The sequence below is a fragment of the Dermacentor variabilis genome, chromosome 10 (assembly GCF_050947875.1).
Source record: "Dermacentor variabilis isolate Ectoservices chromosome 10, ASM5094787v1, whole genome shotgun sequence".
NCBI classification, from domain to species: Eukaryota; Metazoa; Arthropoda; class Arachnida; order Ixodida; family Ixodidae; genus Dermacentor; species Dermacentor variabilis.
Window position 1 is genome coordinate 6,552,752 of NC_134577.1, and position 27,343 is coordinate 6,580,094.

Consider the following 27,343-nt stretch of genomic DNA (forward strand, 5'->3'; position numbering starts at 1 on the left):
TGGAGTGTCCATATAATTGCTATTCGCAGTACTATATAATAAGACTATCCGGCAACTGAAGCGTCCCGTGGCCCATTACTGTCCGCAAAAGAAGAAGTAACAAAATCGAACTTTCACCATATGACAATTCGCTGCGTCACAACAATGTCTTCTTTTTCCTGTGGGGCCGGGGCACCGAAATCAAAAAGCGCAAAGTATGTTGGCCACAATCGAATGCCTACTTTGGGCACCTAATGTAGCTACCGAAAGAATATCGAAGAAAACGGGAGACGCTTGGTGCAACGAGAACCATACGCATACTGCTCGGTATCCTATATACACCGGTGAGACAAGACTTTCCGCAGAGTTTGCGCTCAAGCGAACGCGGTGCAATTTGTCGAGTCCCCACAGTGATGGCGGCGAGCCACGATAGTTTCTTTTTCTCGACTGCTAGCCAGAAAGTGCCCAAAACTCTGCCCGGCGAAAGTCCACTCGGCCAGAGAAAAGCGAACGCGCACCGAAGTGCGCCGCACGGTGGTGGGAGCAACGCGAGAAAAACGCATGCGCTCTGGCTGCCTCGCAGCCCGCGGGTAGGGTAGCGCGGACAAAAAAATTGAGGAGGCTCAATGTGTCCTCGCGAATAAAAGTCGAAGTAGAAAAAGTAAATAAGAACGTAGTTACCTTGGCTGACTTTAGTGTCTTGACACGGATGCTTTGGCGTAGGTGAAAAAAAAAATGTAGGTGAAAAAAAAAAATGGGCTTAGGCAGGGGTGCCCATTGTCACCTCTGATGTTTATGCTGCACCTACAAGGTTTAGAGGCCAAAATACAGCAAAGCGGACTCGGCTTTAACCTGTCATTTTTCAAACAAGGAAAATTGATTGAACAGTCATTACCAGGACTGATGTATGCGGATGATATTGTATTAATGGCTGACAATGCAGAAGATCTGCAGGAATTAATGGACATATGTGGTACAGAAGGAGACAGATTAGGCTTGAAGTTTAGCAAAGAAAAATCAGCAGTCATGATTTTTAATGATAACATTTGCGGCGAGCATAAGATACAGGAGGCCACGCTGGAGATAGTCTATAAATACAAGTACCTTCGGGTGTGGATAAATAATGGCATTGAGTATCTGACGAGTACGAAAAATATCTAACAACTAAAGGTAACAGAAGTGCAGCGATTATGAAGAGTAGGGCACTGTGGAACTACAATAGGTACGAGGTAGTACGAGGGATATGGAAGGGGGTAATGGTACCAGGCCTGACTTTTGCCAATGCAGTTCTATGTATTAGAACAGAGACCCGGCAACAGTTGGAAATTAGGCAACGTGGTGTGGGTAGGCTCGCTCTGGGAGCACATGGCAAGACACCAAATCTTGGAGTGCAGGGGGATCTGGGATGGTCTTCTTTCGAGGGCAGAGAGGCTAGTAGCAAGATAGCATTTGAGGAGCGATTGAGAAAAATGGGGGAAATTCGGTGGGCTAGGAAGGTTTTCAGTTACTTATACACGAGGAATGTTGACACGAGGTGCAGGAAGCGAACTAGAAAATTGACAAGCAAATACTTGGGCAGTAGCGGGGGAACAAGTAAGGAATCATATGTCAAGAAAAAGGTTAAGGAGGCAGATAGGGGTATGTGGAGTACAGAGATGCAAACCAAATCGGCATTGGAGACATACAGGACGTTTAAGCAAGAAATAGCCAAAGACAATATTTACGATAACTTGAAGGGAAGCTCACTGTTGTTTGAAGCCAGGACAGGTGTACTGTGGACTAAAACGTACCGAGCCAGATACCAGGAGATAGATTTGGTGTGCGAGGCGTGTGGTGAGGAGGAGGAAACGGCTGAACACCTGATACTTGCTTGTAAACAACTTCACCCTGCAGTTGAATCTAACGGGGAACTATTCAACGCTTTGGGTTTTAAAGACAGTGAAAGTAGAATAGACTTTGAACAGGTAGAAATAACTAAACGGAGACTATCTGATTGGTGGATAATATCAATGCAAAAGTAAAGGAGTAAATACATAGGTATGCATGCATATAGAACCATTAAAGGCTAGGTGGCGCGCGCCGCCGCTGCCCGATTCAAAGGGTTGAGCCTCAATCATCCATCCATCCATCCCTCGGCGCGGTCGGCGCGAAATGCAGTCGGTTGCATTCAGCGCCGAACGACGTCCGAGTGCGCTGAATGCCGCCGGGCGCGTCTGCGCCAGATGCCGCCGGACTGTAGGGGGTCGTCCGTGGGGGTCGTGTTTTCGCCAATGTAACATCGCCATGACGAGCGCGCGCGCGTTACGTCGGAGTGTATTGCCACCTTAAAGCGCCGCGAAATCAGTCTTGAGACTTGACAGCTTTACAGCGGTCATCATTTTGCTGCCTTTTTCATTCCTTTTGGATGGCGGCAGTTATCGGCACCTCTTTGGCTGTGGAGGCCAGATTTCTCATCGATTCGGCGCCCGCACGATTAACTCCAGATGCGTTCAGTTGTCACCATCTATTCAACGGTCACGCGCATCGCTGTTGCTTCGTTAGTTCAACCTTCTTTGTTTAGACTGATCCAGGGACCACGAAAGGGATTCGGTTCGTGGTCAGCTGGTCTGTATGCTCGTGGGAGGAATTGCGGCCGGAGAAAAGGCCAGTTGCGTTTTCCTTTTGCTTCATTATTTCTGGAGTGAGGGCTCGCCGCGACGCTGGCAGATCCTCGGAAACAGACATCCGTGATATGGGTTAGATAAGGATGAAAATAATATAATGCCAGAAGGTGGTCCATTATCAAACCCGGCAATAACCCTTGAACCCACAAGCAATGCGACTGTCACCCGTTATATCGTCTGGCGTTTCAACTCTATGACTGTTTCCCCAATTGTACAGCACTTTTCATGCAAAATTGGCAACTGGAAACAAGAGTCGCAAGGAGTTGAGAAATTAAGCGATCTCATAAGGTAAAGAGCCAAGGCAACAACCAAACAGGAAGGAAAAGCGAAAATTAATAAATTTAACCGTTGTTTGTGAAAATATTTACAGATCAACATTTTCTTATTTAAAAAGGAAGTAGAGATTAACGCCGCCGGAAGTGGAGAACAATTCCGTGTGTTTTGAATCACGCTTCTACAGTTATCAGTCGAGCCGCGCGTAGGCACTTCTCTGTTGTGCTTATGTAGGTGTTTTTCTAACCTTCCGCGGTGGACACAGTACGTCTAGAACCGCAGCGTCCTGCGCTTTATTTGGTGGCCACGCATCGTTACGCAACTTCCCAAATAGCATTACGAGTCGGTTTTGGCACTTAACTTGGTAGAGCACTAAACGAGGGATCCAAAAGAACTGCGATTGTTCCGCAAATATATGTTTATCATTCTTCCAGAGCTAATTAAAAAAAAAAAACGCTACTATATATATAGTCGGACACAACGTAAATCTGCAGTGAAGCCCGGCCCACGCCCTCATAATCACCAGCCACCGTTCCTCGCGAAGCTGCAAATAATTCGTACTTCAAACCTTCCTGTTACCCAAATAAGGCGGTAACCACAAGAATAAAATTATTAACGCGTAATTTTATACGTCCCCCCCCCCCTATTATAGTGGAATGGCGAAAGCCTAATTCTTTACTCAGCTGAAATAAAATGCTTGCTTGTCTGCAACTATATATTGTCAAGTTTCACTTCAGTTGGCAGTGAAGTTTCATGAGTAAAACAGGTTCAGCAGTGAAATTAACTGTGCCTCAGACTATTGAAGAACGAGATGCTGAGATTCCACACACTTTGTCCACGTCTTTTGCACACCTCATTGCTTCCACCGATGAAAAGACTTCGAGAACAGCAGACACTCCGGAGATATCAAGTACGATGCCATTTCGGAAAGGTCGCGCGAGTAACACAACCCCGCACGGTTTGTGTGCCTTTGTTACCAACTGCTGTTTTTTTTTTTAAGTTGTATTCGACTATAGTACTCTTTATTTTACACTTTCGCTTCTTTACTTGTTAATGGCAGTGTTCTTCCTGGGATTCTTTCCTGCGCGAATCAATTGACGTGGTTCCTTGTTTGCCAAGTACAGGAGAGGTGTATCTCACAGGTGTACCAGAGATACACCTTATTTCATTTCTCTTTTGCGGATTTACGCGTTTTTGTGGCGATGGTAGGCGCTATTCACATTTGTACTAGTAAAGGTATACCCCCTCCCCCTCATTTGCATAGAAAAGTTAACTTAGGTTGCCCCCCCCCCCCCCCCGAAAAAATATCCTGGGTACGTGCCTGGGTGCATATCAATTTGATGATTAGGCAGAGCAGTGACATATACATATTAAAAAGAATTCACCGACGATTATGATACTCCCTAATGCGAAATTTGAGCGCAGGTCTGTACGTGTTTTCATTTAGCGATTTGTTCGCTGGCGTGGACAATCTGTCGTGCGGCACGTTGCAAACAGCGAAGTGTGGCCTCGACAATCGGGAGGTGATGCGTAGGCGCGATTCACAGCCGCCGCCGCCGCAGACAGACGCGTCCCAGAATACGCGCGCGGCTTTAGCGCCATCTCGTAGTGCCGTGGACCGTTCGGGCATTCCGCGATATCACATGGAAGTGCAGTTTGTGCGAGTTACGCGAGCCAGCAAAACCAGCGCAGCACTACGCGATAACGAAACTATCGAAACGCGAATGGAGCAGAGTCGAGCGAAAACGAAACCTTTCGACTGCCCGTGTCGCTGTCATGGGCATAGGCGCCGACTGGGGGGGGGGGGGGGGGGGGGGGGGTTGTCTCCGGAGCCGAGCACCCACCCTCCTCCCCCACCTAATGTTTCATTGCCAGAGTCTCGGGCTGCCCTTCACGACACAGGACACTACTACGTGCGCTCCTGACATTCGCCGAGGCTGTCGGCCTCGCCGACCGCCTTTAGCTCCATCGCATTTCCGCGGCGTGCTGCTGTTTCTGGTGCACCTTCTCTCCCTCTACTTTCATTCCCTACCCCCTGTGCAGTGCGGTTGAGGTGTCCTCTGCTGAGAGACAGTTACTGCGCTGCACTTTACCCCAACCTTTCCTTCCCATCAACTAGTATCTCCTTCTCTCTCTCTTTGTCACCCACATCATTTGAGGTTTCTTTTGACTTGACTTGACCTATTCATTAAACATCATATTGTGGTTAATAGCTTATATAGTTATTGCATCATTGTTGGCGCAGATGTGCACAGATCTTTATTCATACTGTAGTGGGTAACATGCATGTGGCGCTGTGCGAACTGCCACCGCTGCGGCGCGAGACCCGAGCTCGGGCTGCGGATACGAACGGCTAGGACTCGCGATCAAGAGCGACTTGCGATCCCTCGTACGAGCTGCAATAAACCCCCTTTCATTTGGTGGAGGTGCGGGGTAGACCTCGGAAACTGGAACTCCGAAGCCGGACGCTACCGACTGCTACGACCATGCCTGACGAAACCACCCAGGAAGATGCACCACAGCCTCCGGCGGTCATCGTTTCCGGTGTGTTGCGCCAGCGTGATCCTGCCATCTTTAGCGGCACTGATGATCATGACGTGGAGGATTGGTTGTCATCTTACGAACGGGTGAGCCAGCATAACAAGTGGGACGACGTCACCAAGTTGCACAACGTGTTGTTTTACTTAACTTTGCTTTATTTCTGCAAATTCTGACATGTGGAGAACAAGTGCATTGGAAGTACCAGCCGTGGCTGCTTCATCCGTATTTTCTCACTTCAACATTGTTCTAAATTTCCTCTGTAAACACCATGCACATACACAATATATTTAAATATGTGCACAAGTCAAAGTGTATTATATTATTTAAGAGAAGTAGGTAGCCAATTAACAATTATTTCTGAAGGCATGGATATCTTATGCCTAGAGAATGAGTATGTTGCTGCATGTTCACCTCCCTTCAAAATGCATTGCGAGCTTTTTTGACCCCGAAAAAGTAGACGTAAGGGACCCTTTGGTAGAGTCTTTTATCAAGGGCGTGTAAAATGGATGTGAATGATACGTGTCTCGGTATCACTTCTCTTTCCAGTAAGCAAAGCTAATGACTCATTAAAAAGACACTTCTAATAATTTACAATGTTTATTAGGGATGGAAACATGGTCACTTGCATGCAGAGGTCATAAACCTATACAGGGTGTTAGCAATGCGTTAATCGAAAAAAACCTAATGCATATTGTATCCAGTACAGTGGTGTAGCTGCCAGTAGTTTATTCGTTACTGAGATTTAATTAGATAACTGTAATTAATTACCTAACTCAAGACATACTATTATAATTATCATAGTGTTAATGAGGCATTTGTAGGCACAGCCAAGGGACATCTAACTGCGGTATTTTCAGTGATGCGCTAACTGCGTACTAATTTTTTCCAAGCAATAAATAAACCCCGCGAAATACGGTGAATACCATGTTACTGCACTCCCACCAGCATCGTAAAGCAGCACCCTCGAGCAGGCTCCTTCTGAGTCAGCCAGAATGAAATGAAGGAAATAAAGAAAAAACATCACCGCCCAAGCACTCCGTACAGATGATTAACCAGCGAAACTGAAACATGCAGCCCCAGTGTTTATCACTGGGTTAGTCCCAAAGGTTCATTAAACGGCAGCTTGGTTGGCTGCCGGATCCTCGGTGCGCAGTTGCTGCTTGCGCTCGGCTGCACGAGCCTCTTCTTGTGCCCGAGCTGCAGCATCGGGACGGCGTAGACAAGCTCGTTCCCAGTTCAGTTCGTGGCGTTACTAATCGAAAGCTGCCTGCTCTTCAGTAGTGCGCATGACGCGCGGCCTACCCATTTTGAAGCCAGAGAGAAGCTGCTGCGCGTGTGCTTGGTGATGACGGAGAGCAGCGACATCACTACTGGTTCAACCAATCGCGCGTCTCTCTTTCACTTTTCTTTTCTTTTGCGCATGTGCATGGGGTTGCACCGGAGGAGTTTTTAGCATACAGACGGATGGACAGACGAATCAGCTAGCCATATACAGCTTCGCTGTAAAACATAGCGATCGAGCTAGTGCCTTATCTGCTGTGCCTCAGCCGAAGTAACATGTCGCATTTGGTGTTAGTTGGAAACAAGTTGTGATAGCTGTTGCCTTAGCATAAAGTGCATGCATGATTCTTTTTTTTTTTTTGCCACAGAACCTATCGCCACAAAAGCAAACTGACATCAGTGCAAATGTTTAAAGGTGCGTTTTGTTTCGTCCCAGTCGCCATGTCTATCTCTAATGAGAAGGTAAAAATTCTGCTTTCCTTGGGTGCTTCAAATGACAACAAGAGGAAGGCCGCAAATATATATCACTTGTGGAAGTGTGGCGGTAGACCCATTGACTATCATCAGAAATGATGAAAACTTGAGACGAACCGGCAGCATCAAGAAACAGCAGCTTAGGACTCCATCTTTGAGTCCTAGCCTGCACACAGATGTGCTAGCATTTATGGCCTCAAACCCTCATGCTAGCGTGCGGGACATGGCCGCCCAGGCATCAATTCCAAGTCATCAGTTTGGAGGATTCTAAACAATGGCCTTTCACCCGTACCACCTTAACCAGCACCAATGCTTGGAAGATAAGGACCTGTAGAACCATCTAGATTTCTCGAATTGCGTCCACACAAAAGCTGATGAGTCACTGGACTTGTCACCAGACGTGACGCAAACTTTTCAGCAGAAATGGAACAAACATACCATACGCAGCAACTATTAGCAATTCTTGCCCCGAACTACCTATTTTCTAAACACATTTCCCAAAAAAACACAACATCTAAATTGCCCTTGGGCGATAAGAATAAAGCTGTTAAAGAAGCACTTCCTTGGTATCATTCCGATAACACACAGTGTGATTTAGACCATTCACAAATGAGGCAGAATAAAAACCTCGCACCTCAAAAAAAAAAAAAAGAAAAGAATAATCAACAACAGTTATGCTGAAACAACTAGCAATTAACAGTTCAACATGCAGAAAGCCACATATAAAATAGATGCAAGAACATGAAGTGCATCACAGCTGGTGTGCGGATTTACCAGGCCACATAAAACGAACAATTTCAATTCTTCCAAGCTTCAGTAGCTTCAACATACAACACAATACACTTGTGCAGTCGTGCTGCCTAGCTAGTGCAACGTGGTAAAGAAGCGGCACACAGTACAAGCGGCAAATGGCATTCAGAACTTTAGCGAAGTGCCTTTAAACCGCATTCTGCATTGCAAACGAACTTAGTCGCTTATGCGTCTAAATATGATCGAGTGGAAAAAACAGTGACACGACAAAGGAAAGCATCAGAACAAGAAATTTACTGCCAAACAGCGGCGATCCATTGCTACCGTTGCTCCCGCTGATGAGGCTTTGCAGTGAATGATTAGAACCGTATCGCCGGCACGTTTTTTCTGCTATTTGAGCCCCCCGCCGTGCAACAATTATTCTTCGACATACCTTGAAGCTTTGGTCACTTCACACATGCGAAGGGTGTTGCTTATTTTGCTCTGAAAACGTGAATAAGACAGAGAAGCACTATCGACGTCACAGAAAATTACGGCACGCGGCTGGCTCCTTTCCCAAATGTTCTGCGCAAGGCCGCCACGAGTGGCACGTCCATCAGCGCACACTATGTAATAAAAGTAAAGGGGAAGAGAAATGCAGTCATAATGAAGTACAGATCACTATGGGGATATAATAGGTATGAGGTGTGTGGAAAGGTGTAATGGTTCGAGGACTTACTTTTGGAAATGCAGTTGTTTGCTTGAAATCAGGAGTACAATCAGGACTCGATAGGAACCAAAGGTCAGCGGGACACCTCACATTGGGCGCTCACGGCAAGACTACAAACGAAGCTGTGCAGGGTGATATGGGCTGGACTAGTTTTGAAGTGAGGGAAGCTCACAGTAAAATTGATTATGAAGAATGACTGAAGAATATGGAAGAAAGTAAATGGGCTGGGAAAGTGCTGAGGTATCTGTACAGGAAAAACATTGATTCACAGTGAAGGAAAAGAACTAGGAAGCTTACCAGCAAGTATGCGGCCTGTAAGGTGAGCAACACAGCAACAAAGAACATCAAGCTGAAAGTTGGAGAGGCTGAAATAATCTCATGTGTGGCGGCAATGGAAAAGAAACCTGCCACGAGTAACTACTTAAGAGGAAAAGCAAAATCAGGAAAGAAAGAATTTATGATGACTCAAAGGGAAGCTCATTACTTTTCGAAGCGAGATTGGGATGCCTTAGAACATGCACCTATAAAGCGAGATATAAGAAGGAAGAAGAAGCATGTGCTTGCTGCGGTAAAGTTAGGGAAACGATGGAGCATGTTTTATTAGAATGTGAAGACATCTGCCCATTGGTCGATTTAGGTACTACTGGCCTCCTTGAAGCCCTTGGGTTCAGCGAGAGCAGGGGAAAAGTAAACATGCCTGCAATAGGGATTAGTAAGAGGCGATTGGAAGATTGGTGGAAGAAAAGTATGGAAACGACAAAAACAGATACACACAAAAGCAAAGTTCACAATAGGGGGCCAGAAAATTTGGTTGTGGGAGTTCGTGTTTTTTCTTCTTTTTTTTTTTTTTATTAACTTAGGTAGGACATTAGGCTATAAAATATAACAAGAGCTTGGCGGTGGAACCCACCACCCCGTTCCAAAGGGGGCGCTCATACCATCCATTGGTCCATACTACGCGCATAGACGAGGCAAAGGGAGTCAGTGTTGGCAGTGAAGCTTGCCTCCTGGCAGCAAAGCGACACGGCATTTCCAATCCTCCTGCCTCCTTTAATAATGAACCAATTTGAACATTTCTTGATGTAAAATGTTTCCTAGATGGTACTTTGCAAGTTTCAGTGTATAACCCAAATTTCCAATGGGGTATGAAAAGGGGCACTTTAGGAGGAAGCTCTTGCTCGAGAGCTCCTACCCAAGCACATGAGAATGAAGAAATCATTTTTTTTCACCTACTTTACCAAATCTGTTGGCTTGTTGCATTTAAAAGAAAACAAATTAAAATCTAGTGACTGCAGGCAGTAGTATGTTTTTATTTAAGCTGTCAATTATTTTTCAAAAAGGTTTTGAATATTTGAAAAAATAAAACTACCGAGTTTACAATTTTCTAGTTCGGCAGTAAAAAAAGTATGTCACAATTTTGTAAACTGCATCTTTTGAGACAACTAAAGCGGCCAAAATCAATGCATTATGCACAGGTCTGAAATAATTCCACTAATTTGTGAGTAGGGCTTTATTGCAAAACTATCACAAACACTGTAAAAGTTTCAAGTAAGCTGTAACTTGTATATCACATTTATACGCTTTAGGTGCCCTAACAGATGCAGTTTACAAAATATCTGGATATCTGGTTTTGGTTCGAAGTTTGCTCTGCTGGAAGTTTTTTTTTTTTCAAATGCAACAAATTTCTGTCAAATCAGTCCAGCAGTTGTCTCAGAAGAGCATTTCTGCTTTTTACATGCATTTGAATTGGTTATGTGGAATCCCATTTGGTTAGGATTAAACATAGCCAAAAACAACAAATGGCCACAAACATAATAAGAAGGGTGGCAGTTTGGGCTAGCTGGCATTCCATAGACGAATAAGTTTAAAGCGCGAACGAAGATGAGACAACCAGAAAAAGTGCTTGTCTCTGTTTTTGATCCTCTCTTCTTCGTTTGCACTTTAAACTCATTAAAACATAAGCTCTCACCTTGTTCACAATGAAAGGAAAAGGAACCAAAGGTTGATTACATGAATAGACTGTGAAAGCCAAAACATCTTGTTTAATGTTTGTTGTCAGCGTCCATTTTCCTTTTTTCTTTCTGTGCAATCTCAAATATTGCTCTACTCAGAAAAGATTAGGACAAGGTGTGCCTTTTGAGCGTTTGATTAACATGTTGCAGTGTCCTTCAGAATATAATCAAACATCTTGGATTATGTGCTTCAACAGATGAGTGGCCAGAAAAGTGAAATATCTGCTGCCAATAAAGTGTGCGATCATCACACAGGGCACCATTGTCAAGGATGATCACTGATCTTATTTCAATGTAAAGACGGCAGCGTGAGGCCCAATGCTTCTGCTGATCGTCGAAAAAGGGCAGACAAGCTACAATGGTTGTGCTAAAACTACAGAATAGTCCTTACAAGACAAACATGTACACCATACTCGTCTGTGTGCATGCTACTGGCTAGCAGACAGCATGAGGTGCAATCCACTATAACCCCCAAGTTCGAGCTCCATGTCCACGTTAATGTAGTTCTACCAGAATCCTCTGGGTAATGGCGTTTCTCAGTCTCATGGTGAACAGTAACAATAAGGAGCAGTTTCCTTAAATCTCCAAATGAGAATGACGATCTGATGAGGTATTTACCCATCAATTTAGAAGGAACACAGTAACCGGTGCACGTTGAAGTTTTATGAACAAACCCTGTTTATTTTACATGGTTACATTTTAACATATGTGCACACACACCAAACTTGAGCCAGCTTAGATATGCAATCATTGTCAACATCTCGTATGCTATCAACAGTTATTTTGCCACGTAGCAATTAAGTAACCATTAAACACAAAATGTACATACCTTAGATTGTAATTGATTATGTAATTCCTATAGACAACACACTGAAGTCAAAACTCTAACCTTAAGTAGTTAGACAAGTGATGATTTCAAAACTCATCATTATCCAATATGTACATTAATGACATAAAGAAATGAAACAGTCTTTAGAATGCCAACCGGAACACTGCTTCCTCTGTAACATCAAATGCAGTGAAAAACCTTTCAAGGAATGGTTACACCGTGGTGCTTTCACATTCAACATGCTTGGTTAATAAGCATAAAAGTGCAATAATTTCAAGATATCTTCATGGACTTCAGCAGGTATTCACAAAAAATCAAATTAGACATTTGTGTAAACATTATTTACTAGTACAGAACACACTTAATGAAAAAACATCACTGCTCATGCTGTCAGGTAAAATTGTGGTACAGTGCAATCTTCAATATATAATATACAATGAACATTTTGAAGCTGTGGGTACCATATTGCTATAATACAGTAAACTTCAATGCATGCTTAATTCCTTGGAGAAGTTGAACACATATAATTTATCATGCCAATTAAGTTTGTATTGGCTCAAAAATGTCTGATGCTATACTTACTTTTCAATTGAAGTAAAGACTGCAAAACAGTCATCAGCAGTGCAAAGAGTGCATGCTATATACAGGGTGTTTCAGCGAACACTTTCAAAAATCTTTAAAAGTTGCCTGTGGCAGATGTCGCAATTCTAGTTCATGAGCCGGTCTACTCAAAGCAGCGGACAATACTTGCACAAAAAATTGAGATGCAAAATTGACGAATTAATAAAAATTCACAAATTAAGTTTGTAATTAAATTATGGCCCATATTGCAATTTACAAATTCTAGCCATGGAGTTCACAAGGCGGATTCACTTGGAACGAATTTTCAAGATGACACTAGTTTCCCGAACTTTGTGGAGAAATGCAGTGGTGTTCCATTACTTGTGTGCTTCAGTGCATGAAACGACGTTTCGTAAACAAGTTAACTTGAACACCAATGCATTTCTCCGCAAAGTGCGGGATTTTCTATCTCGAAACTGGTGTCGTCCTGAGAATTCATTCCAAGTGGATCTGCCTTGTGAAGTTTACTGCTAGAATTTGTAAATTGCAATATGGGCCATAAGATAATTAGCTTAAAAGTTAATTAGTGAATCCTAGTTAATTAGCCGATTTTGCATTTCAATTTTTTTGCAGGTAGTGTCCGCCGCTTCAAGTAGACCGGCTCATAAACTAGAATTGAGCTATTTGCCACAGGCAACCTTAAAAAATTTTGAAAGTGTTCGTCAAAACACCCTGTATGCTCTAAGATATTATTTGAATCGCACAGTTCACAAAAAATGCTAGAAGTGACCCAGTTCTTGTGCCTTTATGAAGTGGCTGAAGCACATGAAGAGATTAGGACAGTCACAAGTTGCTGCAGATGTTTCACTAGTTTCACATGAAGTAGTTGAGAGTTTTGATGGCAAGCAAAGACTCGTCCCTGGCTTTAGAGGCCAGAGATGACGGTTTTATTCACAGAAGTCCCTCAGCTCTTCAACGCCTGTCTGCGGAGAGCAGGCTTGCGAGAACGTAGTAGTTACCACTGTAATTCAGTAATGCCTCTCTGCAACTACTGATGTACAATTTCACAATCAGCCACCAACGCAAAGAAAATTAAATCAAATTATTAGTTTCAATGTTCCAAACCAACACTCCATCTGTAGTGGGGAGCTCCGGATTAAATTCAGCCAGCTGGATGTCTTCAACATGCACCTAAGTTTGCATTCGAATACCATCAAAATGTGGAATTGTTAAGGTGTGTGTTGTTGAAGCTCATTAACTAATCTAGTTGTGGAACAACAATGCCTTTTGAGGAAAAGCATCATGATGAGGCACATTCGTGAACACAGTGCTTACTAAGTGACAAACAAAGGCCCATTCCAGCTAAGCGGCTGATATTTCCAAAGAAGCAATACTGACTATGCGCACCAGCCTGTCAAGTCTATGAAGGATAAAATGAAGTTTGTGAGGTTTTGAAAGACTTCTACCGACTAGGTCATAGCAGCACTAACTGTCAAGCTTTTGCTGCACAAAACAAGCATGGAACAACATAGTACTAGCATAATTTTAAAAAATTTACTCACTTGAAGAATGCAGTGGCCACAGCCATCTTGGTAACAAGCTAACCTAGAGTTTGCCCAAGACGAACTCAGCATGCCATGCACATACAACTCTGTAGAGAGAGAGAGAATGTGGCTACCTGTGCAGTTATATGTCTATCCAATGATCAGCATCTATGCTGATCATTGTTGCTAGCTTTGGACACAGTTTTTTTTTTCCAGATACAGCCTTAAACATCTGGCATTATAGATCAAAACACACTACTGCTGATACTTAGCCTGTATCACTGTAATGTAAGATCCATTTCAAGCTGAAAAAAAAAAAGAAACGTTACTGCTGTAGTGTTCTTTAACAGCTGGAAATGGATCTAAAGAAACAGTAATGCAGGCTAAGTTATGATTGCAGGTAAGATGTGAACATTCATTCAGAAGCTAATACTTAAAACTAAACAGACCAGATAACCATAGTTAAGGGGGCATTGTAAAACAATGGTTTAGAAAAATACAAACAAAACTAAAAGAAAATGCGATGTACCGATTCTACATGACTCAAGTGTATTGAAAACCCTTGATGTAAAATTTGGTACACTTTTAAAATCTTCATACTGTGGTAGCAAATAATATATTTAAAAGGCATATTTATGCCCTATGAACAACACAGCATTATGTGGAAGTCTAGATGGCAACAAAATACAGGATGCTTTAAAGAATTTAAGGAGAGTTTAAGGAGTTAGGAACAAATTCGTTGCCGACAATTCAGTTGTCTGCTATGTATGAACACCACATAGAGCATTTGGGATGCAGCTTATAATGTGCCACTTTACAGAGAACAGGAAAACCAACAGCCGGTTTGTCAATGTCAGGGTCAAACTGGCAGGTAGCAAAAACTGGCCACGTGGCAACCTTATCACCACAGTCAAGATTCTAACCCACAACCTACAAATGTGGTGAACAGGAGAATGAACAGTGAAATTTGTTTTAAACCAATGACTACTCACAATGTATGGATCCAAACCTGACATAAATAAGCGCCAAGATGCTGTTTCACTGAACGTTTTTGTCTTGTAGAACACTTTTGTAAACATTTCACATACCTTGAGCAACTACGGCCTATTGAATGCAAACTTGAGTGCTCACTATCCTATTGCTCAGCAGGACCTATTACGTGTCTCTCTGAATCTACAATCGCAAACAAGATTCAACAACGGCATTAGTTTTTGAAACAAAAAGGACACAGCCACTTCATATGTCTGAAAGTGCAGTATTGCAGTTCAAGTTGCACCCGACTCACTGTGAATTATTTGAACAAACCAACCGTATTTTTCTCATCACTAGTGGATATCTTAAACCACTTCTACCAAAATCAAAGCCCAATTTTAAAGCAATCAAATAGCAGTTGTACACAGACAGTTGTCAGGCTGGTGATGGTCAGAGTATTGCCACACTGGCTCCTCTTGAAAAACATACGAAAAAAAAAATATCTTGAATATGATGAGTAGTGAGCACTGCTAAGCAAAAAAATAAAAAAGAAAGAAAAGTTACCTTCATTTGATTCACATGCTACCAACTACCTACAGTTACCTTATCTTTTTCGAAGAGCCACCAAATTAATTGCGTCATCTCAAATGTGTTCGAAATGTCTGTCTAAAAGGAGGATAAAATGTCCCCAATTTCACTTTTACCTGTCACTACTGCAATTGTTTCTTGAAAGACATGCGTACCTTTCCTGCAAATACAAGAGATGACACCTGTTCATAACCCAGTGTTCAAAGTGACAGTAGACGACAATGCTAGATACAATGGAGCCCACACTTTCTTGCAGTTACATAAAAAAAAAGAAAGCCTAAGTGACTAGATGTGTGCAGTAAAAGATGTGTGGGGTATGGCACTTACTTCTAAATCAACAAAGAAAACATGATACCCTCAGTTGTAATTCTAAAAGCTGCCTTGTGCAATCTTAAACAAGCCTGCAATGTCAGCATATTTGCTTCCTAACTAAACATGTAACAAAAAGCTATGCCGTAAAGCTTTCCACTAATCACTCAATTGACTATCACTCACTTTCAATTACATTTCAGTAAAAAACATAGTCTACCAACCATCAACTAACATAACTGTTGCCACTCATCAATGATAATTCCATGACTAGACCATATAGAATAGAATGGGATATTGTAGAGTCAGAGACCAAATCCTGTCATGCATTTGGCCAAATGTAGTTTAAAGAGAAAGCAGCACTTCCCCTACTGCCAACTCCCATCAAAGTTAGAGCAGCTACACTCATTGCTACACACGTAAAAATCGGCACACCTTACAGCGGAAGCCTGTGGAGGTTAAGTCCACATCCATGGCAGCTCCAAGGCATCGCATGAACACATTTGTCTTGTTTTACACGACATATTCACAGTAAAAAGAACATTTTCAATGATTTTCAACAAGAACTTGGCCTCTTACATTAGCCCTTGCAGCACAATGCCGGGAGATAAAAGTTCATCTCGAAGATAAGTGGCACCTCTTCCCCTACAGGAGTTGTGGCACATCAAAAAGCATCCTTGATATTCTGCAGTTGGCGAACAGCCAAGTCAACAGGAAGATCAAAGTCAAATCCTGTTAGCCGGTCAAGAGACCGTAGGGCATCATCAAAACCTTTGGAAGAAAAAGAAAGAGATGACAAAGACAGAAGTATTCCATAAGCAAACACAACATAGTCTGGACACATTTAAGAATCAAATGCCTATCTTTAATAACAGTACAATTTTCTCACGCACAGTGTTTGCATCAGTGGCAAGTCAACATTATTACCATGGAAAGAAAGAATGGCTTGTTGGTAAAACCATACCAGGTGCTATGTGCTGCTGCATGCAAAATTTCCCTCTTCATGCTCTACGCGCTGTGTTTACACATTTAGATAACTGGCAGAGTTTAGTAGTCTACCGTCGATGGCCAACACACAGAACGAAAAAGTTGATAACACACACCCTGCTTAAATCAAACATGCACTCTTCTTTTTTCAAAACCGTTTATGTTGTATCTCTTGACAATTTAACAATCAAGTCCTTCTAAGCTTTAAAACATTCTTTCTAGTAAGATGTGCCAGAACAATCCTGATTGAAATTAAACTCACCTGTTTTCCGCACATAGCTCCAATGAACATAATAGCGTTCAACAAGTGGTATGCACTTGAAAAGTAATTTTAGCCAGGCAACTAGCCGCTTTTCGCTGTAAGGCAATCGGACAGAAGGTTTACTGTTTCACTGTAGTCTTCTTTTCTCATGTCAAGATTTCAAATGAGAAAGAACACACATTTTTCTGCATATTTAAAACCCTGTGCCAGAAATGTAGTGTCAAAACAGTGCTTACTTGAGGGCTGCACACACAAATGCCTTGAAGTGAGAATCATAGCTGCGCTTCAGTGGTGTATGACTTGATATGATACTGTGAACTGCTGTCAGCAAAGCCTGCATAAATGTCACAATTAAATTAACACACCCTGTAAATTCACAACACAGACTGTCAGGTTTAACAGATGACACAAAAATCTGCAATGTTTTTCCACATTTGGTAAATATTCAATAGACATATTTAAGTATGAAAGAAAGCAAATGCATTAGAACAACTGATTTTATAACAAATAGCAAAACACACTAACGAAAATACTGATTCCAGGAATCTCTGGTGATAGCAAGAAGCTAACATAGATACTGCGCAGAAAGCAGCTGGTAATGTAGGCAATTTGATGTAGGTCAGCATTAAAAAAATTGCATGTAACCAGCCCAATGTTCGTCCAGTGACCTTGCATTGGCTGAAGTACATTCTTCTTTTACTTATTAGCATTGGTGTAGCCAGGGGTGGGGAGGGATTGACCCCCCCCCTAAATTTTTTATGAAACCCCCCCTCCCTCCCTTCCTCCCTCCCTTTCCCACAGAACAGAAAGTTTCAGGAGGTGGGCTCCGAAAGAGCGACATGGATGCAAGGGAAGGTTTGAATGTGAAAGCAAGGCGAGGGCTAGTAGCAGTGCGAAGAGGGGGTCGTCATCAGAGCTATCCCCTCTTCCATGCACAGAACATTGCGGCCTCACTCATAGCGCACCTCTACCTCATTCCGGTTCATGTTAACCATAACTGCTGAGAAGAGTCAGCATTAAAAATTCCGCATACAGAGAAAGGTGGGATGAACGCGTGCATAAAAACTAGGGGGCATTGTTGCTCCCCACCAGGCCATTGTGTCGTTGAAGAGCTTCTCATTTCTAGTACTTGACCAAGTCATCGACCACGCTGCACGGAAGAAAAACATTCCGAAAATATTGCCACTTGCTTGTCTAGGAAATGCGTAATAAGCACTTGCCCTCCTTTTCTTTTCTATTTTTCTTTCCCTTGTCTCTGACTCTCACTGTGTTAATAAACTTGAGAAGAGCTTGTTAGGCTAGCTTGTACATGGTGATAAAAATGAAAACAGGGCAAAGAAATGAAACAAGAAAGAAAGACCTACAAAACGTTGATTTTTGCACTGCAAAATATATCAAGGACTGGGGGTACTGTGCCAGGGAAGCTAAGAAACCACCACAACAAATGGGTGGGAGGGCAGGTACGTGAATGGCCTTGAAGTCCACGCAGAAAAAGAAATATAGGAACACTAGGAGCCGCCATGCCATTTAACAACCTGGTGAATGTTGAAGAGTGCAACAGTGGCTAATGGAAAAGAACATTAAAATGGGTAGTAGGATGATGGATGAGAGGAAGTGGGGTGGGGGGGCATAAAAGGCATGAAGAACGAAGTTGATGGATAATTATGGACATAGGGATAGAGTGTCTCGTCATTCCCCGACAGTCATGGCGAGTCGCCTAGCCGAGGCTCACCTACCCATTGTAACACAACCTGCTTGCTGCGAAGAAGCAGATTCTAATTAAACGCCTCGGCAATTTTCAGAATAGATGAGTGTCAGGAGACACAACACTTTCAAATCTCTTGGAGCTACCGGCCTTATTTTACTGTGAACTACGGATGCCGTAATTTTCAAAAAGGCTTCTAGACGGGAAGCAGCTCTGCTTCGGACTGCCTGCCTCATCAATTCCCGACTGTGATCAAATAACAATATGCGTCGCATGATGACTACAATACCATGATCACAAGTTTCTTCCAAACATCTCTTCAAACAAATCGGACAGCAAATCACCGAGAAAGTGAGTGAAACTTACATCATAGTTATGATACTATCGAAGTTCTAGCGCGAAGCTTTATTCCTGTATTTTTAAATATAGAATAATATAGCATGCCCACAATGCCGAAAGCATGATTGAGTGATAGGAGACTTGCAAAATAGGCCATGGCCAGACCACTCACTAAAGGATCTGGCTGGAAAACAAAAGTTATCTCCACTGTTACCTCGGCTGCAACAAGTCTGGCCAGCAAATGAGAAGACACATGATAGTGCGCCGTCTCGTTTATTTTTTGGCCTTGTTTATAGTGCTGTTGGTTTTGCAAGTTGTGTGCCAGCTAGGGCATCAACATACATTATATAAATACATCAATTTGTAAAATAAATTGTAGTTTTTTTTAATATCAGCATTTTTAAAAGTAGCATAAGGATGATCGCACAAAGAAACGCAAAGTGGCTGCAGGCCTTAGCAATGAAAAGCTTTTGTCAGAAGTTAAGCAAACTGTCGTTTCAGCAACGTAAACACACGCATCCTTGTTGTTAAAGCAATCTTGTCCGGGGAGCTGTAGTTGTCTTTGCGTACTGTACAACCTCCACATATAACAGTGTGTGTGTGCGTAATATATGTGTGTGTGTGTGTGTGGAGAGAGAGAGAGAGAGAGATGTGAAGGCAGGGGAGGACTGGTAGTTGTCACCAAAGAGCCCTTCCCCCTCCCTCAAACAAATTTCTGGCTATGCCACTGTTTATGATAAAGAGGTAGTTTTTATCTTTTAATATTCCCACTTTGATGTCCAAGTATTATTATACAACACAAGCAAACAAACAATCCAACCTTCTTCCTGTTCTGTCATCTTTTCTGTGTTCTTCTAAGGTGTTTCTTCTTTTTCCCCAAGCACTGGAAGTATCTCAGATGTGTAAAAATTTAATGGTCTGCACACCACCATCCAGCAATCGTGTTTTCGATAACAATCCAACTTTCACATACAAGCCCATTACCAAAAATTAATACTTAAAACGTTTGCTAATTAGCTGTGCAGTTATGTATTACACAAAACTTTCGAGTTACACAAGGCACACAGTAAGGAATACTGTGCACATTTCATGAATGTGGATTTTAACTTAGTAACACCTGCTGTAGGGCGAGCTGGTGCATGAGTAGAAGGGGGTTGAGGTGTAAAATAAGAGAACTAAGAGATTCTTTGCATCTATTCTTAATCCTCAACACCTTTCTAGTGGATTGTAATTGCTTCTCTAAAGACAGCCTCAAGTTACGTCAGACACATCTGTATGTTGTGCATTATAAAAAAAAAAGTCTGCTAAAAGAAGAACACATTTACAGTGTACTCAACACTCTGCAAAGAGCGGCTATTCCATGCATGAAGCTATAACTTGTACTGTACACATATTTCCTGCAGCCACAAATTATGGTGGACTATCAATAAATTTGTCAAAACTACATGATCTTATTTCAAGGTGCTGCAGACTCTACTGAATGAAACTCAAGGTAGTAGGATGATGCTTTGTGCATCTTCTAGTGAGTCCTCATAGTTAGAGTAATTAAATATCAGTTCATTGTACAGTCAGTAATGTTGTGTCTCTTTGTTAAAAAAAATTAATCACCATGCACACAAGATAATAATTTGTTGTAATTGCTGCAAGACACGAAAAAAACTTCCTTCGCCCAAGAGTTCTAAGCTGGGCTAGTTAGTTTAAGTTCACCATGGCGAAACAATGCAGACAATGAGATGGGTGAAACAGACAGGTCAATGCTCTGGCAATAAATTTATTTTTTATTCGGAGTCACACAACACAAAAGGCACAATACTATATATGACTCGGTCGGCTGGCCGGAAGAAGAGGAAAAGATGATTTAACAGTATTTAACTGAAAACAGACCAAGAGCAGGAAAATGTAGAAGTATAACCTGCTCTTTCATTATTTATTTTTCACCGCTTTTCCTTTCCTTTCCTTTTCTTGACTATGAATAAAAAATCAGTTGATAGTCAGTGTATAGTCTTCTCTGTTTCACCCATCCTATTGAGTACGCTGTTTTGACACGGTATTCTTTTGCCATCGCTGATGAAGCAGGGCACATCGAACGTGCCATCAAACATTATATCTTCAGCAAGATTACTGTGTACAGCAGCAATACACAGCAAACTGAAGTGAAATAAGGCCACATAGAGTGTGCATGACGTTCAATTTATATTAGCCCATGTATATTAGCCAATTTATATTAGCCAATGTATTATAGCCCTTGAGCAACCGCACGGGAGACCAGATTAATGTTGAACTGGGGTTTCTTATGTGCACCTAAAGTATTTCGTTAATTCTCCTAATGACCCTCCACGGTGGCTTAGCGGCTATGGTGTTGCTCTGCTAAGCACGAGCCCACGGGATCAAATCCTGCCCGCGGCAGCCACACGTGGCTTTTTCCTTGCCACCATTGTACAAAACTGACAAAAACAAGCTGTGTGCACAAATGTGCACATAGTGACTGAAGCGCATATACATTTACAATGTATTGGGCAGGTTAGAGATGATGACACAGAGAAAAAGACAGAGCAGCTCACATGCTTTGGTGTCTCCATTGTCGAGGCAACAATGTCCAAGTTGAAACTTTCCGACAACTTGCGCGCTGGTGAAGCATTGTATTGCGCACCATTCTGGCACATTAAAGAAAGAAATATGCCAGTCAGCTTGCTGTTTGTCACAGCATGTGCACACGATAATTGGACACGGCGCAAAGCTCACTTTGATCTCGTAATACTTGAGGATGAGGTCCCACGCATGCAGCAGCGAGGGTGCGCTTGCAGACCGCAAGGTGAAGCAGCCCAGGGGCACAAGGCTGCTGCTCTGGCCAATCTGAAATTAACAAATAAGCAAGACAAGAAAACATAATGCACTCATGACAACTCTGAATACAGTCAAACCTCATTATAATTAATTCACATCCAACACAGATACTTTAATTGTACCTGTTATCATGAAAGGAATACATCCATCACACGCTGATATCGGCAAAAATATCTCAGATTTACTGCCTAATTGTAGGCAGTAAATCTGCCTGATGACACTTGTTTGACATTTATAGAAAGGAACATGATATCCCCTATGCACATTTATTAAATAATCACATTTGCATCTTGAGTCAGGTATGGAAATGGCTGACAATTTACATAAGTCTTTTGTTCCAAGTAGTCTACATTTAAATGCATAGACTCTATGGCTTGCCATATCAATCATTGAATCACAAGACAGATCACAGTGTCATAAGCCATTAAGCTCAAGCATTTAGAATGAATGTGTTGCCCACTCTTAGTTTGGTATGAACAGTATCATAGAGCAGTCTGGTGCAGTCACTAGAGCAAAATTTGGTGGAAAAACAAGAAAGAAACAATTCAAATTCAAACAAATAATGAAGTAATGAGCTAACATTGCTTGGCTTTATCACATAAGGCTAAAGTTTGCTAGCCTCAGAAATTTCAATGGTGCACAAATGAGCAAGCAAGAGGCCGAAAGATATTAATCATGCTCACTTACGAGCACAATGTACAGCAAGACTTGTGAAAATTTAATTCAATATAGATGGCACAAGACACGTTGCTTTACCAATGAAAATTTGGCATTATATGTCTATTTCTTTTAATTCCAAATACAATCTGTATCAGCTCTACATACAGGGCTTTGACAGAACGTTCGACAGCAAATTCAAGGATTCTCAGGTTGCTTTCGTCCACTCGCCACGTCGCCGCCGCGTTAAGCCCAACTCGCCGGTCGTTAGGCCCAACTCGCCGGTCGTTAGGCCTCCGACTGTGCTGGCTGCGTCTCGACGGCTTGTCGCGCCTCGGCGCGCACCATTTACATCTCCCACCAGTGTGAGCCCACACCTCCGCCTTCGCTATGGATATCCAGGTCGCCGGCCAGGATATTTCGCCGCAAGAAGTGACCGCCCAGTCTGGCTGGCTCACTGCCTGATCCCGCCGCTCAAAACGCGGCACGGACAATTAGACCCCGACCACTGAATCATCTCAAGCTCCAAGTAACCGGCCCTGCTCTCAGGCGAGGCAGCCCGTTAAAGCTCAAGTTTTGAAGGCGGCGTGCATGCCACCGCTTCTGACGGAGGATATCAAGATTGTCATCCGCCCCAAAGGCGCCCTTCATATAGCCAAAATCGGCAGTCCCGTGGTGACTGCAGCCATTCTCCAAGCAGCCAAACTCACGGACGAAGAAAGCTTAGAAGCGTATTCTGCCCGAATACGCAACAAAACATTGTTGTCGTCAGCACACCACGCCCAGACCATGCAGACCGGTACGCTCGCATCTGCTCAATCCAAGTGAACGGGGTCACCCACGAGGTGAACGCCTGCGAAACCGCAGCTGAGCACACAACGAAGGGAGTCATCTGTGGGATCCGACTCACTGAGACCTCCCAGCAGATCCACAACAAAATTGTCACTGCCCGAAACTTGACAACCTAGGCAGCCAAGCGCATTGCCTCTACTACAACAGTGATCATCGCTTTTGACTGACTGGATGTGCCTTATCAAGTCCGCTACAGCTACACTTTACTCCCATGTTTGCTTTATTGGAAGCAAATTGACATTTGTTGCCAGTGTGGCCACCTTGGACACCGCATGGACGTTTGTCCCTACCCAAACAACAAGATATGCCGAGGCTGCGGTGTCCGTAACCCCCCTGCCAACCACAACTGTAACGTTAAGTGCTCCCTCTGTGGTGGTCCCCATCTCACCACGGACAAAAGCTGTGCCGCTCATTATAAAACCCTGTAAGTCATCCGCAAGCGTATTGGGGAACGACGAGCAACCAGCCAAGCCACCTATATATAAGCCGGCCCCAGAACCAGGCCACGCTCCCGTACACCGTCAAGGGGGAGCCGTTCCCACTCCAGAACTCCATCTCGATCCAGGCAACAACACTTAAGATCCCGGTCTGCATCGGCTTCACGCATCACATCTACCAACAACAACAAAGCTATGCTATAGTGCATTATTTGCCTGTTTCGTAAAGAATAAGTCAAACATATGCACCATTTACGGTAACACCAGACAAAAGCGGCCACCTTTGACAAAACAAGATTGGAGAGCCATCTCCCACTGTAACACTAAAAGAGGACATACGCTGAGATTCTGAAAAATGACCACCATTCTAGTGCACCGACATTAAAATTATTTTTTCTGTCATTGCCACTATAATGCATATTCCTGATCGGTTCCGTACAAAACAGGCAAATATTGCACCAAACTGCCTGTTCCATGAAATGTTGCATCTGTGTAAACTTTTAGCATAGATGAGCCAGTGGTTTAGCTAAAGGAGTCGTGTATAACTGGCTCTTGTATTTAAGCAACATTTGCTACCTTCATAGCTAACTTGTTAGGAGTGGAAGGCAGTTGTGACAAAGTTTCACTCACCTCCATTAATCCATGCTGCATCAAGTCACGCAGGGCAGTGGCCAGATCTTTTCTGACAGCACTAGTCAGTTTCTCGTTACACAGCACAGCAGGTGCCTGCACAATCGCACAATACAGAGCAGCTGTTTTCTCACCACAATGCAGACACTCACTCAAGATGTGCTCCCACAGCTCAACTAAAACTTGCAAGCCAGTGTTCACAAAATTTCAAGTGTGAAGACAGCCACTCAGCAGTTTGCTAGGTCCCTAAATGTGTAGGTTACATGTAGTACGTTTCACTAGAACAAGCCGCTTCAGGCACTGGATAGTCGGCACAGAACCAAATTCAAGATGCTGCTATACATGTTGCTTGCACAACATGCAGAGGCTTCTACATGTTTAAACTTTACTGCCAAGGGTAGAGCATTTGGGCTAAACCAGAATGTCACCCTGAAATTTTTGCTCGTAGCAAAGCCACAGACTGGCAATAACTGTGAACGCAGCAATTATTGTGACAAACAAGCTGCGGGTCTAGCAATCAAATACGATCTCATTTCCTAGAGGGAATTTGCAGCATATCTTGGACAACACGTGAGAGCGAGGAGGGGGGAAGGAGAAGCCCCTGTGGGAGCATCAACTCACTTGCAACTTTTGTTGAATGAATACACAAACACATACATGTACAAAGTGCAATCTATGACATACTGTATACACCCGCAAAGAGACAATAGGCCCCAATAAAGTTCACGTAGACTAGGTAACTATAACTAGTTTGAAATGAAACATACAGCCACCAGGGTTTCAATAATCATACAAATCTTTTCACTTCATGCTCACATCTTCAGAATCACTGGTGTAGTCGCTGTCCACACATTGCGACTCCTGCTTTCCCACCAGCTCGAGGACCTGGTTGATAGCCAGCTCGAGACATGCTCGCAGATCTCTGGACACAGAAAATCAGACTGTCACAACATTTCAAGCCTTGTACATATTGGCTGCAGATACAAGCACGGAATTGAGCAATTTACACGGAAAGCACAACATGGCCAGCTACAATAGTCACTGCAACATTTGTGCTGTTAGCTTGAGGGAGGGACACAGCTGTACTCATGATACAATATTACTAAGTGAAGGGTTAACATAGAAAGGAAAAGAAGATAATGCAGCTACTACCAAATGATGTTTCACTGACTCTTCTGGTTCATAGAAGAGCAAGCATGTGCACACACAACCACCAATGCAGTAACACACACAAGCAGATTAATGAATCTTTTTGTGTTAGTGTGAGCCACTTCCTCTGTTTCCAAGAGTACAGCTTTCAGTAGAAAGGTTATGTACTTGTGATCATGGATTGGGAGACACTGCTATCAAAGTAGGTGCACAAATATCTATGCCCCCCATGCTTACAACAGTACCTTTTGAAGAAATGTCTTCCTTTTATATCTACAATGTTCAAGGGGCCATAACTGTCTTTAGACAGTTGCAATAGTAATGATTGTGCAGACAAATACCACAAACTAACAGAAATACAAATTTTTAATAATGGGTGCTTTCTGTCATTGCTATAGCATAGATTACCTTTCTACAGATGTCATCAAGAGTCTGAAGGAATATCGTCTGATGAAATAAAAGGAGCCCTGAAACACTTTTTATTGAAGTCGAGAAATTTATTTGAAGTTAAAATAGACTATTTCAGAAATACTTTGGAGCAAAAAGTACTTGAATGCATTCAGCAGAAGCAGAGTTATTGGTAATCAAAGATCGCCAGTGATCACCTTCACAATGCTTCCGGTCCTTCTTCAATGCCTTGCACTGCGAAGGCTACGGCGGAGTGGGACGGTGCCCACAATGCTCCACCTACTGAACGTCATCGTGGCAGTTCAAATTTGATTTTGGATAGTCATGTAGATGCCAGTACTATCAATTTTCGTGCCTACAACATGCCAAACTCATAGGCTATCCCTCATCTTACGGTTGAGTTCACGATGCCTCCACAAGTGCCTCATGCATTTGCTGCAGTGTACAAGATAGCTACGCAGGGCTGTATTTTCTCGTGACTGGCAAATTTTTGCATTGCATTTACTTTTGCACTTGTCTCTATGGCAATCATACGATGTCCGATGTCAGCCGTGTATGTCATCCGCAGAATATTTTTTCGCTAAATCCGAGGGGTGGTTCAGGGCTCCTTTACAAGCATGCTGTATAGAAAAGTGCATCATAGACCTAGCCAACTAAACATATTCATGTTTTTGGTACCATATGGATTGCTTCGGAGGAAACTTCTTATATAGTTAAACCTTGATATAACAAAGTTGGTAAAATAGGCAATTAGCTTCGCTATATTAAAAGTTCATTATATTGAAATTCAATCTTTTATGCAAACAAGTACAGTCGCCGTTTAATTTTTCTTACATGGAAGGGGCTGCAAAATTTTCCGAATTATCAGGCAATCGGAAAAAACAAATTCGAATGGAAAAAAAAAAACGATTTTGTTGAACTTGAGAGTTGGCAATGAAAAATATGCTTCATACCATGTCTACAATATCTTCACATCGGCAATATGAATCGATGTCAGCCACGCTTTGCCGTCAACTCCACCCCCAACGCATCTTAGAAATTCTAGATTACACAACCTCCAGTGTTAAACATGGGGCAGCACACATGACATGCCACCTCGGCACACCCACCCGTTAACTCACAGAAGATTATCTCTAAGGCAGGGTGCAGGGGCTGCGTACATGCTCAACTGCACTGACAGCGATGAATGCACAGCCACGGCCATGGTAGAAAAGTGTACGCCCACCAGCCTGCCCTCCCACTTCCTCTCTACACTCCCCTAGCTTGTGCTTGATCGCGTTACTGTGAGCTTGCTTCCTTCCCTTTCTAGCTAGCACTCGAAGACTGCACTCATCAAGCCCCCATCCTTTTTGGTTCACCCTCTCATGCTTTCACTTGCATCCAAAGCATAAAGCACGAGGGGCACAACAGGATCTAATCGCACTATGACGTTATACAAAAAATGATGCTGCTCCGCCTCTTACATGGTCGCGCAGCGCACAATTTGCGAGGTGCAATCACAAGTAGCCGCTTCTGATTCAATTATATGGCCATCTGCAGCCACAAAATTTACCATTTATTCTCAGTATTCCTTTGCGGTGGCAGTGAA

The 27,343-nt window shown here is 43.0% G+C and overlaps 1 protein-coding gene and 1 long non-coding RNA gene across 3 annotated transcripts in view; one reads left to right on the forward strand and one right to left on the reverse strand.

Moving 5' to 3' along the window:
- LOC142559786 (uncharacterized) overlaps positions 1-27,343 on the forward strand; it is a 120,668-nt gene that overhangs the window by 59,991 nt on the left and 33,334 nt on the right. The gene's annotated exons all lie outside the window — the stretch shown is intronic.
- Positions 1-27,343, reverse strand: part of LOC142559781 (RUN domain-containing protein 1) — a 66,665-nt gene that overhangs the window by 4,821 nt on the left and 34,501 nt on the right. Inside the window, exons 11-17 of one of the 2 annotated variants that reach the window (XR_012823250.1) lie at positions 25,015-25,120; positions 24,199-24,294; positions 21,521-21,631; positions 21,340-21,432; positions 16,971-17,068; positions 16,735-16,829; positions 16,065-16,256 (exon numbers count right to left, since the gene is read on the reverse strand). Coding sequence is in view for 1 of the 2 variants with exons in the window: in XM_075671423.1 (XP_075527538.1) it covers positions 16,150-16,256; positions 16,735-16,829; positions 16,971-17,068; positions 21,340-21,432; positions 21,521-21,631; positions 24,199-24,294; positions 25,015-25,120 (706 nt within the window). In the remaining variant the exon portion in view is untranslated. Of the gene's footprint in view, positions 1-11,336; positions 16,257-16,734; positions 16,830-16,970; positions 17,069-21,339; positions 21,433-21,520; positions 21,632-24,198; positions 24,295-25,014; positions 25,121-27,343 lie in introns of those variants that run through there. The other variant, XM_075671423.1, reaches the window with a different exon arrangement.